At 40.4% G+C, this 13699-nt stretch overlaps 1 protein-coding gene across 1 annotated transcript in view; it reads left to right on the top strand.

Annotated features, from left to right (window-relative positions):
• plekha7b (pleckstrin homology domain containing, family A member 7b) overlaps positions 1-13699 on the top strand; it is a 419580-nt gene that overhangs the window by 340964 nt on the left and 64917 nt on the right. The window contains exon 11 of the mRNA XM_048606908.1: positions 1559-1612. Coding sequence (XP_048462865.1) covers positions 1559-1612 — 54 coding nt within the window. The remainder of the gene's footprint in view (positions 1-1558; positions 1613-13699) is intronic.

The following is a 13699-nucleotide window of genomic DNA, read 5'->3' as shown; positions in this document are numbered from 1 at the left end:
AGCTGGCTAATGTTCGAAATCATACTTTTACCCAGTTACAACTAAACAAGCTGAGCCAATCCAACCATCAGGTCAGCTGCTGATTGGCTCAAAATGTCACTCGATGTAGCTGTTTGTCCCAGAATGCTTCATGAAGTTAGCTGTTGTATGCTTTTTGTGGCTGTACAATAATTTTTATTTTAAATGTTCACATGTACAAACCATAACCAGCAGATCCAGCTTCAGCCATTTATTGCCATTGCGCATCAAGCTAGATCATTACCCAAATGCCATTGGTAATGTGTATTGATCTTTCTTATTTTGCTCTGTAGTTCCCACAAAAAATTTATGTCCTGCACATAGCTTTGCTAATGTCGCAACAGAGTATTTGACTGTACATGACTCTATAATGAGTTTATGAATTTTAGTTTCAAATTTCGACCTCTTCTGGCTCAACTAATAAAAGCAAGGAGAGGAAAGGTTCAGTCTTTGCCGATGCATTAGGTCTACAACTGTAAGCAAGCAATTAGATGAGGTGCCATTAGGCAGGCCATGCTGTTAGTACCATGTCCCAGTAGGAGTTACTTCCTTCTGAGGGAAAAATTTGCAGCAGTTTGAGTGGATGGAAGCAGGAACCAAAATCAGATTTAGCATTGCTCTTTCTGAAATCAACAATCTGTTATCCATTATAAAGTTCTGTAGTTTGAACTTGGACACAAAGTATCCTGCAGTTGGAGTTAGATGACTCTTTGTCAGTTTAACAATATTAAGAGACTACAATCACGATTACCCTGCGAATAAATCGAATTTCACACATCCCAAAATGTAAAACATTTTTCTGAGGATTTATAAAAATAAATATAATTTAACTGTTTACATTGCATTTTATTCTGCTGGAATACTTGTCAGAGAAAAGTGTCCACTGATTGACTGAAAAGCAAAATGGCAATGACCGTTTGATCACTTATTTCTCTCTAATATTGTATTCCCATATAGAAAAAACAAATTACACTCAAATATTCTGTTCCCTTAAAGGTGATACTATACTCTTTTATTAAGTAAAATATTGCAACGTGGTTTCAAAGTTGAGTTCCTGCGTGACTGTTCAGCACCTGTCCTGTGAATGTTGCTGTATGAACTTCTGGACTGTTATTTATATTATTGAAGAGCAGATTAAAAAAAACGCCTTCTTTTATAACCTGCCATTTTAGCTATACTCAAATTTTTGGTGCAGAAGCTGATGAAAGTGTGCATAGCATTGATTTATGTGTGTGCAAGCTTGCTTGTGAATAGCTGAAATCCAGAACTTTGAACTTTCAGCAATTCAAAAGCTTCTGTTTTATAGATACATTTGGATTAAGTTTAATGACTCAGTCCTGTAAATAGGTGGAAAATAAACCAAGACTGAGAAACTTTTACACAAGAAACTGATCTGTTCAAAGTTCTGGAAGTGCATTATGCAGTGGATTCCTATTTTTCTATTGAAATATTTTGAGTTAAGGGGATAAAAAAGATTTTGTGAATTTGATAAATTATTGATTGTAATTGTGCATCTTTATTTTCTCATCTACAATGTCAGGCTGATGACACATATATGCAACTAAAGAAGAACCTGGAGTATCTCGATCTAAAGGTTGGACCCACAATTATTGCCTCTTTTGCGCTGTCTGTTTCGCTGCTCTCTTATGACCACCTAGTCCTTTTTATCGCTAATCTGCTCTTCTGTATTTCATGCATTCTATCTCTTTCTGTTTCTCCCTATTACTGCCATTCAGTGAGTTGACTGAAAGTCATTTGTCCAAGAATGTGTATTTAGTATATGTTATCAGTCTACCCATTATGTTTTAATAATAGTGTGCTGGTTTCAGGCCATGTAGTCCCATGAAGTCATTAGTTTCCTGAGCATCTAAGTAATTCAAGACTTCAAACAAATCATGCTTGTGGATCAGGTCCTAGTAACTCAGCACATCTGTTAATTTACAACCAATTTCAAGTCCACAATTGTCAACTATATCACAAATCTATCATAACCCCTGTCAAGTACTTAATAGCAAGCTGTTTCAAATTTGAACTAATTTTCCTAGATGTTGTTTGCGGAAATTGATACTTTAATTGTTCTAGCCGTGCATGGAATATTCTTCCATATCTTCATAACTTAAATTCTATCAAGGCATTTTTGTTCCCAACTTAATGAGCTGTATCTAGAACTTAATTGAAATGACATTTGTTTAAGAGCAAGGTGTTCAATTTTCTACTTGTATGTTGGGAAAGTTTATAACATTCTAAAATGCTACAAATTCCTAACTGTTCACAAAACTCTTTGTTAAACTCCTTTCTGAATTGCAATATTTTGGAACTTCTTTAGCTATTACCATGAAGCCCTGATTCCCTCGTCGCATTGAATCCAGATTCAACGCCTGGTCTCTAACCTAAAAATTACAACTAACTGATCCAAATGAATGACACACTATCAGAATTTGCAGCCATTGAATATTTTACAGGAATGGTGCAAAATTGGATGAAGTACATCAGAAATTAAAATTTCTTCTCGTCATTGTACCGCTGAATGTTTGCAGTTAACTATCATGAAATTTTACTTTCCATTTAACAAAGCCTGTTCACGCTTCATGGTCAATGGTCACTTAAATATCTGGTTGAAATATGGGTGAACTCTTTATTAAACAGCAAGCTGCTGGCTCTTGCATAATGAGGTAGTCCACTACTGGACAGCATTGGTAGATGTTCTGACTAATGGATTTAATTCCTGAGATTGGAACTCTTGCTTGTAACTTGGTATGTATTTTATTATTAAACATCACTGATCCATTTACTTGTAAATTTAAGAGGGTCATTTTCCAAATTCACACTTTTAAAGTTCCTCGTATACTGAGATAATGCTTCAGTAAATTAACATCCTTTTGCACACAAACTAATGTTTATCACGTCCAGGATTGCCTAGTAATCACTCCATACAAATGGACTTCACACAATGAAGATACACCTGAAACATTTTCCATCTCATTAAAACAACGCCACAACTTGCCATTTGTCAAGAAAAATTAACATGAAAACGGGAGTGGATGCCTAGCAACTTCAGCTCCTGCCTGCACTAGTCAATGATAAACACCTTTAACTACTCATTGACATTCCATCAGTAGATTTTTATATCTTTAGAGAATATTGAAGTTATATTTTTAAAAAAATTAGAACTGTAGTTTGGTCAAACATGCTCCCCGACCAAGATCCACGGGTACCAGTTGTGCCCATCCCTTGTCCATGGACATAAGGTAGCATATGCTGGATCCCTATCATGGCACCTCTCTGGAAAAACAGGCAGGGTGTTTTGGAAGCACAGGCTTGCAGTGCAAAAGCAGACAACCATGCTCAAAGTCTAGGGGGAGTAGCTCTCACCAAAGTCCATGGAAACGGCCATCAGTTTGAGGGTACTGGCACAGTAAATCAATGGGATTGGCCATAGTTGGATGTGCACTTAGTGTTCTTAGTTGGGGGTGTATGTCATAGTGAGTGCTGTACCTGGTGTAGGGTGAGAGTAAGGCTAATATGTTCAGGGAAACATACAGCTACCAATCAGGATGTGGACACAGTCAGCTGGGGCAGTTCACTTGTGGGAATGGCTGCACTTGGTCTGTGCAGAAAAACCAAGGAGAAAATGGGATTGGGGGTTGGGGTCAAAGGGACCATTAGCGCGGGATTGAGACTCAGCAAGTTAGTCTTCAGGAGTGAGGACTGCAGGCTGGGGCAAGGGTGGAAGACAATTGGGAAGGGAGGACAACGGTATCTGTACGCAGTGACACGGTAAAGCATGCCTGGGAAGAGGGTCATGCGGGATAGATATTTGTCCGCAGTCTAGAGTACTCTGGCTGCAAGGGGCTGTGGGTGGGGATTGACAATGGGGAAACAGTGAAATATCACTGGGATTGGTCACTTCCTATGCCAGGGGCTGGGTGGGCAAGGTTTGCAGTTGGGTGGTGACTAGGGGAGCTGTGAAACTTTATGGGAGGGGCTATCAGAAACTTGGAGGGTGGAAGCCACTAGCTGAGCAGCACTCACTATCACCTTGCGTTGTGAAATTGAAAGTGTGCAGTGGGAACAAAAAAGGCTGTACCCACACCAAGTGGGCATGTCAATTAACTTTTCTTTTGGAAGGCAGCTGCGGCATTCACCAATTTTAGAACTTTTAAAGGAAAAGAACATTGTCATGCATAGTATGAGTCTGATTACACAGACTTGCAGGTCCCTATTTCCTGGCCATTCCAATGCATCGCCCCTTTTGTACATTGCACGTCCCTGCTACAGAAACTGCTAGGCAACCCGTTGACAGCTAAACTTTTGAACACAGGCCACAAAAGTATAGGAATGTTGTATGAAGCAGTTCACAGGCATTAAGCTGATCCATTACCATGTACACACATTGATCCTCTTGCTTCCACATGATGTAGCGGGCTCTTAGCCCAGGCCCCCATCCAAGGAGTATCATCTGTGGTCATGAAATTTTTGTAAAAGTACAAAATTATTCGCCATCCATTGTCAGCTGTGCTATCAAAGTAAACTTGATAGGTCACCTTCTTCCTCTTGCTCCTACTACATCTTAGTGGTGTCCCTGGTCCCACAGCTGGGATTGAGGGAGCTTGTTTGCCAATGGAAACTGTTGGACCTGAAGGTTTTGTTTGAGTGACCCCAGGGCACTTGTGTTGCCAAAAGTCAGCGAACTCTCATTAGTGTGAACTTCCAAGGGTGGAGGGAGGGTGGAGGTGGACAGTACATCAACCACTGGTGTTCCCCGAGAGGAGACTTCTGAACGACTGTGTCATTCCTGGTTTGACTGGGAGCCTCCTGGCACCATGCTGTCACTCCTTGACAGGAAGGGGCAATGATATTGTATACCAAGTGCTCTGTCTCCCTGTTGCTGTGCCGTTGATCCTGAGGGGCAGTGGAGAGCAAGACCCTGAGGGGACTAAACCTGCCTCTCTATGGCAACTGGTTGCATGGCTTGCTGCACTGGGCAGTGAGGGCCAATGTGTTTCACACTGCTGTCTGCTGCTACTCTTCCTCTTTGTGCATGTGGACAAAGTTTCTGATTGTCGACAGCACAGGGCCCTCTCCTTCCTGGGACTGAGCAGGTGGCCTAATCTCCGGCAGTGCCCATGGCCTGGGGTGTTTCTTCCTCGGCCTGCTGCAGAGCTTTCAGGGTGAGCTGTTTGTCAGACTGTACTCTCCCATTTTCTGGGCTTAATATTCCTAGTGAGGTGTCAGTATCTAGCCTGATGGTGAATGCAGGAGGTGGCTTTGATGCTTCTTCTGAGGCCTCGGTAATTTTTCCCTCTAGGGAGTTGAGGAGGTGGCTTCTGGGAGAGTCATGCATTTCTCTCTGGAGTACCAAAGATGCTGGGTGTACCTGAAAGACACGAGAGAAAAGACATCGTGGACAATATTTAGAAGTGGTGTGAAATGAATGAGACTGATAGCGGGGTTACTGTGACAGTTATAGTGGAACAAAGAGTGGTACTTAGTCATTTAGCCGTGTGTAAATGTCTTGGCATCCTCGCAGAACTGCTCTCGCTCTTCTCCAGTGAAGAGCAGGACCCTTTTTTCGTAGGGAGTGAGGGGCCTGGAGCTGCACACCAATCAATTCTACAGGGCAAAGCCAGTCTGTATGGTTGTCTTCTCCTGGATTGAGAGAAAGGGAGGAATTGAGTGAGGAGCAATAGGAGGGCGTGGCCAGTGCTGTTGCTGCTGCAGGTGAGTTATCCTGGGGTAATGCTTAGCCATTGCAGAGACCATGCTTTTTTTTTTATTCGTGTTGGGGTTGTGGTGGATGAGCACGGATGAAGGAAGATGTTGTGGACAATAACGAGTGTAGCAAGCCTGAGCCTGATGGGAGGTGTGTGCAGTGGCAGAGAGAGGTGTTACATAATCCTAGTGCAATGGAGAAGATTGTTGACCTTCTTATGGCATTGCTGGACATTCCACACTATGGCGTCAGCATTGACCGCGTTGGTGACCTCTGACCAAGCTGCCAGGATCTGGTGGCATGGTCTGCTCTGCCTGTCACCTGGGAAGGGGCTGGAGCTCCTTTTGTACCACCCCATTGACCAGGACCTCAGACTTCCTGTTGGAGAGTGGTGGTGCCATCTCCCCCTCTCTGACATTGTTGGTTTCTGTCTGTCAATCAGCAGAGCAGGTCAGATTTTCAGTGCATTTTCTGTTGCACAGCATGCAAGGGATGCTGGTCTTTCAGCTATCTGCTGAGTGGTAAGTCATTCTGGCAATAGTGCATGGTAAAATTAGGTCAATCGAACATGGGGATGGGGTAGGTAGTTAATGCGCTTAGTTTGGTAAGATAGTGAGAGAATTTGTTGGGCCTCATGGCTTAAAAACCCTCCAAAGAAATTGGTGCAACTTGGACTTAGTCCAGAAAAAGCACGATTCAGCCCAAAATGTTTGCAGACTAATTACCTTGATCTACTGAATCAAACCAGGTGATTCAGCCCAGTTGGTCTTTGCCAGTACATATGTTCCATTGGGAGCCCTTCCCATTCCCCTTCATTCCAACCACAGCAACATTTTTTTTATGCTATTAAATCTTTTCAGAGATCTGTTGTGATGTAGCAAATGGTTTTTGTCAATGGCTCTTCAGTAAAGGATTTACTTAGCTGTAATAACTGATCTAATCCAAAGAAACTTTGGAGGTGCTGCAGTTAGCTACAATGCCTTTAGTTAATGAAGGTGAAAACAGCTATGGCAGCAGTTGGTTACTTTGGAGTAGCTGTTGTTAGGAATTTAGGTCTGCACATGCTGGGTAGAACCAGTCACATAAGGCCAAATAGTCTACTGATCTCACTTGAAGCTCTTGGTCATTTCACAAGGCATTAGAAGGGAGACCATTACACATGTATAGGAATTCATGTCTTCAGGACTAAAATGTCAAAAAGAAAATTGGCAAATTCCTTTTAAAAAAGGACTTGCTCTATGAGTTGCCTATAATTGGGTTGAAGATAGGAAATGAAAGAGCAAATTGACTTTCCACACAAGTGTGTGTGGCTCCAGCTAAGATATGCTTGACTATTCTGTTTTCTCTGCTTGTGCTTCGCTGCACAGTGCAAGTCAGATTGGTTTCTGGACATGTTAGTGTTTTTGGGTACTGCTTCATGAATGTGACTTTTACATATTTTATTTCTGTTTGTGTTGCAATTTTTGTTGTGTATCCCCCACTTTTAGTGATCCATGAGTACCACCATTCAGATTATTGTGCTTAGGAAAAATGTCAACTTCTTTCAAATTTAGCATGTTTGCTGATAATTTTGACTAATTAACAATTACATTTCTGTTTAAGTATTTATCTGCTTTTAAAAAAGTGTGGAAATGGGAACTCGAAACATAGGCAGAAGGGAGAATGGGTGTCATTAAAATCACTTTCAGTTGACATGGAATTAACTTCTTTATTAATTTGATGTTTTAACCTTGTTAAATTGATAAACCTATAGCATTTCATACAAATCAGTCATATGCTATCACCAGGCTGCAGAAATACAATGTCATGCTAGTCCCACTACTCCGTGTCACAAGATAAAATAAAAATACTTTTCCCAGTTACCAAGATGACCAATTATGGACCTAAATCCTGACAGAGATTAAGAAAAAAAAATCCATCAGTCAGGGGTTCTTAATGAGCATAATTATGGGTTTATTATCGAAAGGAGAGCTTATTGAATAAATGTGTGATAATTAGGAAACTTAGTGGTACAGAAGCATAAAAGCTTACAGGCTTCAGAAAAAAAGGGACAAAGCAATTTTTCTTCAGTTATTGCCTTTCTGAAAAATAACAACTTTACTTTCAAGAATAATCCATTGACCAAAAGGATAAAGCATGGCTTGTTCTGAAATTTGTGGCTTTCCTGTTCAGGAATGTGTAGTCAAGTCACTAAATACGCACGGTTGTCTCTGCCTTGCAGATGCAGAAATACAATTCTGAGATGTTCTTTCAATCGCTCTTTCAAAAGAACAAATACGTTTCACCCTGAACTGATATAGAGTTTTTTTTTCAGAAATAGGAGAGATCAACGAGGCAGGCCTCCCTCCAATTCTGCTGGTTCTTGGCCAACTTCCTTCCAACTGAACTTAAGCCAAGTGTTGTTTAAAAACAGCCTCAGCTTGGTCTGCAACAAAGCAAGATGTTATCACTAGTTGTGTGATTTCTAGGGGTCCTTGTTTATATAAAAAGGTCAATATCAACTGTAAACTCTTAATGGCCTCTTTAAAATCAACCCACTTCAGGTGTGTCCACAAAATTTAAAATAAAACCATTTCCCAAAATCCCTCAAAACTTGAGCCCTCCAAGGAATATTGAATATAAAGCATTTAGAGTCATACATATATACACACCCTTCGGTCAAACTCATCCATGCCGAACAGATAGCCTATATGAATCTAGTCCCATTTGCCAGCATTTGGCCCATAACCTTCTAAATCTTTCCTGTTCAGAGACCCATCCAGATGTCTTTCAAATGTTGTAGAGAAACAGAGTGTTTTTATAAGTGATATCAGAGGCAGTCCAGACAAGGTTCACTAGGCTAAAAGTGGGTATGCAGAGACTGTCTTGTGAGGTGAGGTTGAGTAGGTGTACTCATTGGAATTGAGAAGAATGAAAGAAGATCTTATTGAAACATCCATTCTTAAAGGACTTGATACGGTAGATGCAGGAAGGTTGTTTCCCCTTGTGGGCGAATCTAAGACCAAAGGTCATAATCTCAGAATAAGAAAGGGGTTGCACATTTAAGACTGCAATGAGGAGGAATTCCCTCTCTGAGGGTAGTGAATGGTTGAGGATGTGGAGGTTGATTCATTAAGAATATTCAAGACTGAGACAGATTTTTAATTAGTAAGAGAACCAAAGGTTGTGGGAAAAGACAGGAAAGTAGAATTGAGGATGATCAGATCAGCCATGGCTTCATTGAAAGGCAAAGCGGACTCACTAGGCTGGTAGCATACTTCAGTTTCTATGTCTCATGGTAAGACAGTGTAATCCATTATGGAAAGATGTCTGAGTCCATTGTACTTTGCCTTGCTTTATGGAAAACCTATCCAATTACTACCATTCACCTGCTAATTCCCCATTCCAAACAATGTTTCCCTTTTTGATTACTTGTCCAATTTCCTATTGAACAACATTATTTCCATTTCTTCCATCAATGTTTCAGCTGGATTATTGCAAGCAAGTCGTATCAGCTTGCAATTTTTTAAAACAAAATCTTTTCCTCAAGTAGATTTTGCCTTTTTGGCCAAGAACCTTAAATCTCTGTTCTCTGGTTACTCGCCTTCTGTTGGATGTGTGGAATGTGTCTTTCCCTGTCTGTGCACTTGTGTGATATGAACTTTTCACTTGTGTGGTAGGTATATCTTACAGGATAGGAGATTGTTTGTTTGTTTGTTTTTTTTTCAGCTTTGTTTTCCTGAATGTCCCAGAGCAACATCTTGTGAAAAGTTCTTGCAATTTCACAGTCCCATAGTTTTGTCTCAAACTAGACCTACACTCCCCACTCACCCACCTGGTAGATTCTGTTAGAAGACTGCAGCAATTTTGACAATAATCAAACAACAAAAATTTGATATAGAGTCAGAGTCATACAGAACGGAAACAGACCCTTTGGTCCAACTCGTCTATGCTGACCAGACATCCCAATCTGACCTAGTCCCATTTACCAGCATTTGGCCCTTGTCCATCTAAACTCTTCCTTTTCATATACCCATCCAGATGCCTTTTTAAGCGTAGTAATTGTACCTGCCTCCACCACTTCCTCTGGCAGCTCATTCCAGACACGCACCACTGTCTGCAGAGGGTCCTTTTTAAATCTTTCCCCTCTCACCTTAAAGGTATACCATCTAGTTTTTGATTCTTCCCCCCCCCTCCCCGGGGGAAAAATACCTTGCCTATTCACCCTATCCATGCCCCTCATGATTTTATAAACCTTTGTAAAGTCCCCCTCAGCCTCTGGTACTCCAGAAGAAAGAAGTCCCAGCCTGTTCGGCCTTTCCCTATAAGTCAACCCCTCTAGTCCCAGCAACATCCTTACAAATCTTTTCTGCACCCTCTCAAGTTTAACAACATCCTCCCTATAGAAGGGTGAAGAGAACTGGATGCAGTTTTCCAAAAGTGGCTTCACCAGTGTCTTGTACAGCCACAACATGATGCCGACTCCTATACTCAAGCTCTGACCAGTGAAGGCAAACATGCCAAATGCTTCCTTCACTACTCTGTCCACCTGTGATTCCACTTACACGGAGCTATGCACCTGCACCCCTAGGTCTCTTTGGTTGGCAACATTCCCCAGGACCCTACCATTAAGTGGAGAAAGTCCTGCCTTGGTTTGCCTTATGAAAATGCCACACCTCACATTTATCTAAATTAAACTCCATCTGCCACTCCTCAGTCCATTGACCCACTTGATCAAGGCCTTGTTGAACTCTGAGGTAATCTTCTGCACTGTGCACTACACCGTGTTTTGGTGTCATCTGCAAACTTACTAACAATGCCTCCTATATTCACATTCAAATCATCTATATAAATGATGGAACGCAGCGGACCCAGCACCAGTCCTTGTGGCACAGCGCTGGTCACAGGCCTCCAGTCTGAAAAGCAACACCCCACTACCACCCTCTCTCCTACCTTCAAGCCAATTTTGTATCCACTTGGCTAGCTCCCCCTAGATCCCATGTGATCCATCTTACGAACCAGTCTACCATGTGGAAACTTGTCGGTAGCTTTATGTATTACAAATTCCTTCCCGAGATTTAGACTGCTGTTGTGCAAAGTCATTTCACGCAGCACTTCCACTGTCAAGTTACTTCCACCCCATCGGTTTATTTTGACATGAGCATTTCAAGGGATCAAAGAACAGTGTGCAACACTCAGTCATCCAATTTAAATTCTTGATTTCTCTCAATGCAATGGCAACTTCCTCCTGTACAAAATGTTAGAAACAAATTCCTCAAAGTGTTGGTAGTTGTACTTCCAGTCTTTCTTTCTTTCCTAAAAGCTGCTAATTCTTGGTAGAGAATGATTACAACAATCAGATCTCATGCACTTCATGTGATCATTTGTTATGCATAAATATTAGCAAACTGTTCAACATCGGACAACATCCTAGTTAAGCCAAAATCTATCTTGCTACCCACATTTTGTGGAAGGGGGTTCTGGACAGTAAATGGCTACAAGGTTAATGGTTTTTATAGCAAACGGCATTAGCTAAACTGTCAAATCCCTTCTAAATTTTGAAAACCTTGAACAAATCTCTGCCCTGAATTAGAGTGATCCTAGTTCTTGGATTTAAGCAAAGCATTCCACTTGAACTTGCTCTGTGCTTTCTCCAAGACCTTGATGTCTTTTGTTTTAAACTGTGGTGCCCAGCATCAAGCACAAGTCTCCAGTTGAGGTCTAACCAGTGTATTAGAAAAGTTAAGCACAACTTTGTACTCAATGCATCGACTTAACAAAGCTGAGCCGATCGTGTACCTCTTTAACAACTATCATTTTTCTTGCTATCTCCTAACACTTTTGCGGTTGTACCTCCTAGATTATGTTGCCTCTTCATGGTTCTGAAGTAAAAAGCACATGCTATTTTTCCCATTCAGAGCTGCAATTATAATATTACTAAAGTAAATCTGACTTTATATATCAGATGTGCACTCCTTGGCAGCCCTACGTACTCAGTTCATGTATTTAATTTCTGCTTTTGGAATTATCTAGCAGCAAACTCATTCAGAGGAGAGAGTGTTGAAATGAGGGGTGAGGCGGTAATTTTAGCTGGACAGTGAGAAATAGGTTCAGTATCTTTCACTTTGGTGCATTGAATTTATTGAAGACTTCTTTCAAGTCAGTGGAATTTTAGTAGTCACTGTAATTTATCAGTGCAACTTTAATTTTAAAATTGATGTTTTTCTAAATTTTTTGCTTCTATTAACCCACTGAGCAAATTGATTTTTGTTATGATTTTGAAATAAATTTGTATATTTCCCAGCAAAAGGTTCAGTTAAACATGTTTAAACCCGGACACTGGAAGTGAGTTGTTCCAATTGCTTGGGCTAATATGCATGACTATCAGTGGTATTATAGGAGATCCTTTGGAACATGCAATCCGGCTTTGGAGTTTTGCTTTCCTATTCTGACTGAGAATGTGCGTTCCAGATCAACAACAGTACTGGATGGTAAATTCTGGCAACCATATCCCTCATGGTTATGTTCTGTGGACTAGAGCTACCCTCTAGTGGCAGAGTCTGTTACAGCACTGTAACAGTTTATGCACAGGTTTGGCAAAAGTCCCAACAATAATAATGCCTTGTCTTTATAAAATACCTTAGCATGACAAAATGTCTCAAAGTGCTTAGCACAAACCATTTACTTTTGAATGCCTCGACTCCTGTTAATTAAGCAAATGAAACAACCATTCTGAACTAGTGGTGAGACGAATGACTGGTTTTATCGATATGTTTGGCTGATGCAAGTGAAAGCACGTGGAAACTTTCAGATATTTGAAGGTGAATTTAAAATTATTACAAATATTAGCAGGATGTTGGTGATACAAGTTCATTTATGACCTGATGGAGGGCAGTTGATGAGGACTATTTATGGAATGGTATGATACATTCATCATACTTTGAAGCATTGTTTGAAATTGTGACATTTCACTTTGGTGACTTTAAATGATTCTAAGGAAGCAGTCGCCATTATTGTAATGAAATGTATTCCTCTTCTGTTTGGAACAGATGAAATCTAATATACCTTTGATCAACATGGTACACAGAATGGTAACGAAAGTCACACCAAGGTTTCGACCCAGTTTTCAAGTAAGGCTGCTTGTTCCAGCTGAAATCTAGAGAAAAAAAGTTCATGTGGCTATTCCATCAGCAGCTTGCTTTCCACCATGGTTTTATATGCAGTGTTTAGAATTCAGTGTGTCCCCTTTCTCACTGATTTGGTCTATGCTGTCATTTCTGTGAATTAAAATATTGATTTCAAGCTTGATCTTCCATTGCAGACTGCAAGGCTGGATTTATTTTGAACTTTTCAAGATTTTATAAAACTAACTGTGTTCGTGTGTACTTTACGTGAGTGTGTGTTTTGATTTCATTAAAGGGGCACCATTTATTAAAATAATTTTGCGCAGTCTTTTGCTTCTAAATAAATGTAAGCTCCTGCAATGTTACATTTCAATGCAATTTATCTCATGACATCCAAAAAGAACTGGGAAGTTTAAACACATGCACATGTGTGCACATGCTTGCACATAACATGTGCATACACCCACACCCTCTGATAACCACATTTTTCTTAAAGATATTGCCCCTTTAAGGAAGGCAATTTAAGCAACATAAAGCATGTTTGTGGCAGCAAAGTTCAGTATTTTACTGTGTGCCATAACTTTCAATTTTTCTGTGATCAACATTACTTGTGATAGTTTAGCACAAAGGTGTAGTTGGTATACAATTGATTAAAACCAAAAAGCTTTGTCCTTATTTGTTGCAGTCAATTTATATTGACCAACTTGGATAATTCAGGATGCCTTGCAAAGATGTTACTGAGGCTGAGTTGATTTAAGTCTTTTTGTGGATTGTTAAAATAATCTGAAGATAGGGTTAAATTATCCCTTATCCAGACAAAATAAATGTTACCCGAGGAGGAATGTTATCAGCTTATTGTAGCACA

This window comes from Rhincodon typus, chromosome 17 (genome assembly GCF_021869965.1).
Source record: "Rhincodon typus isolate 14 chromosome 17, sRhiTyp1.1, whole genome shotgun sequence".
NCBI classification, from domain to species: domain Eukaryota; kingdom Metazoa; phylum Chordata; class Chondrichthyes; order Orectolobiformes; family Rhincodontidae; genus Rhincodon; species Rhincodon typus.
Note: the sequence above shows the minus strand (reverse complement) of the source record. Positions and strands in the feature narration are given on the sequence as shown.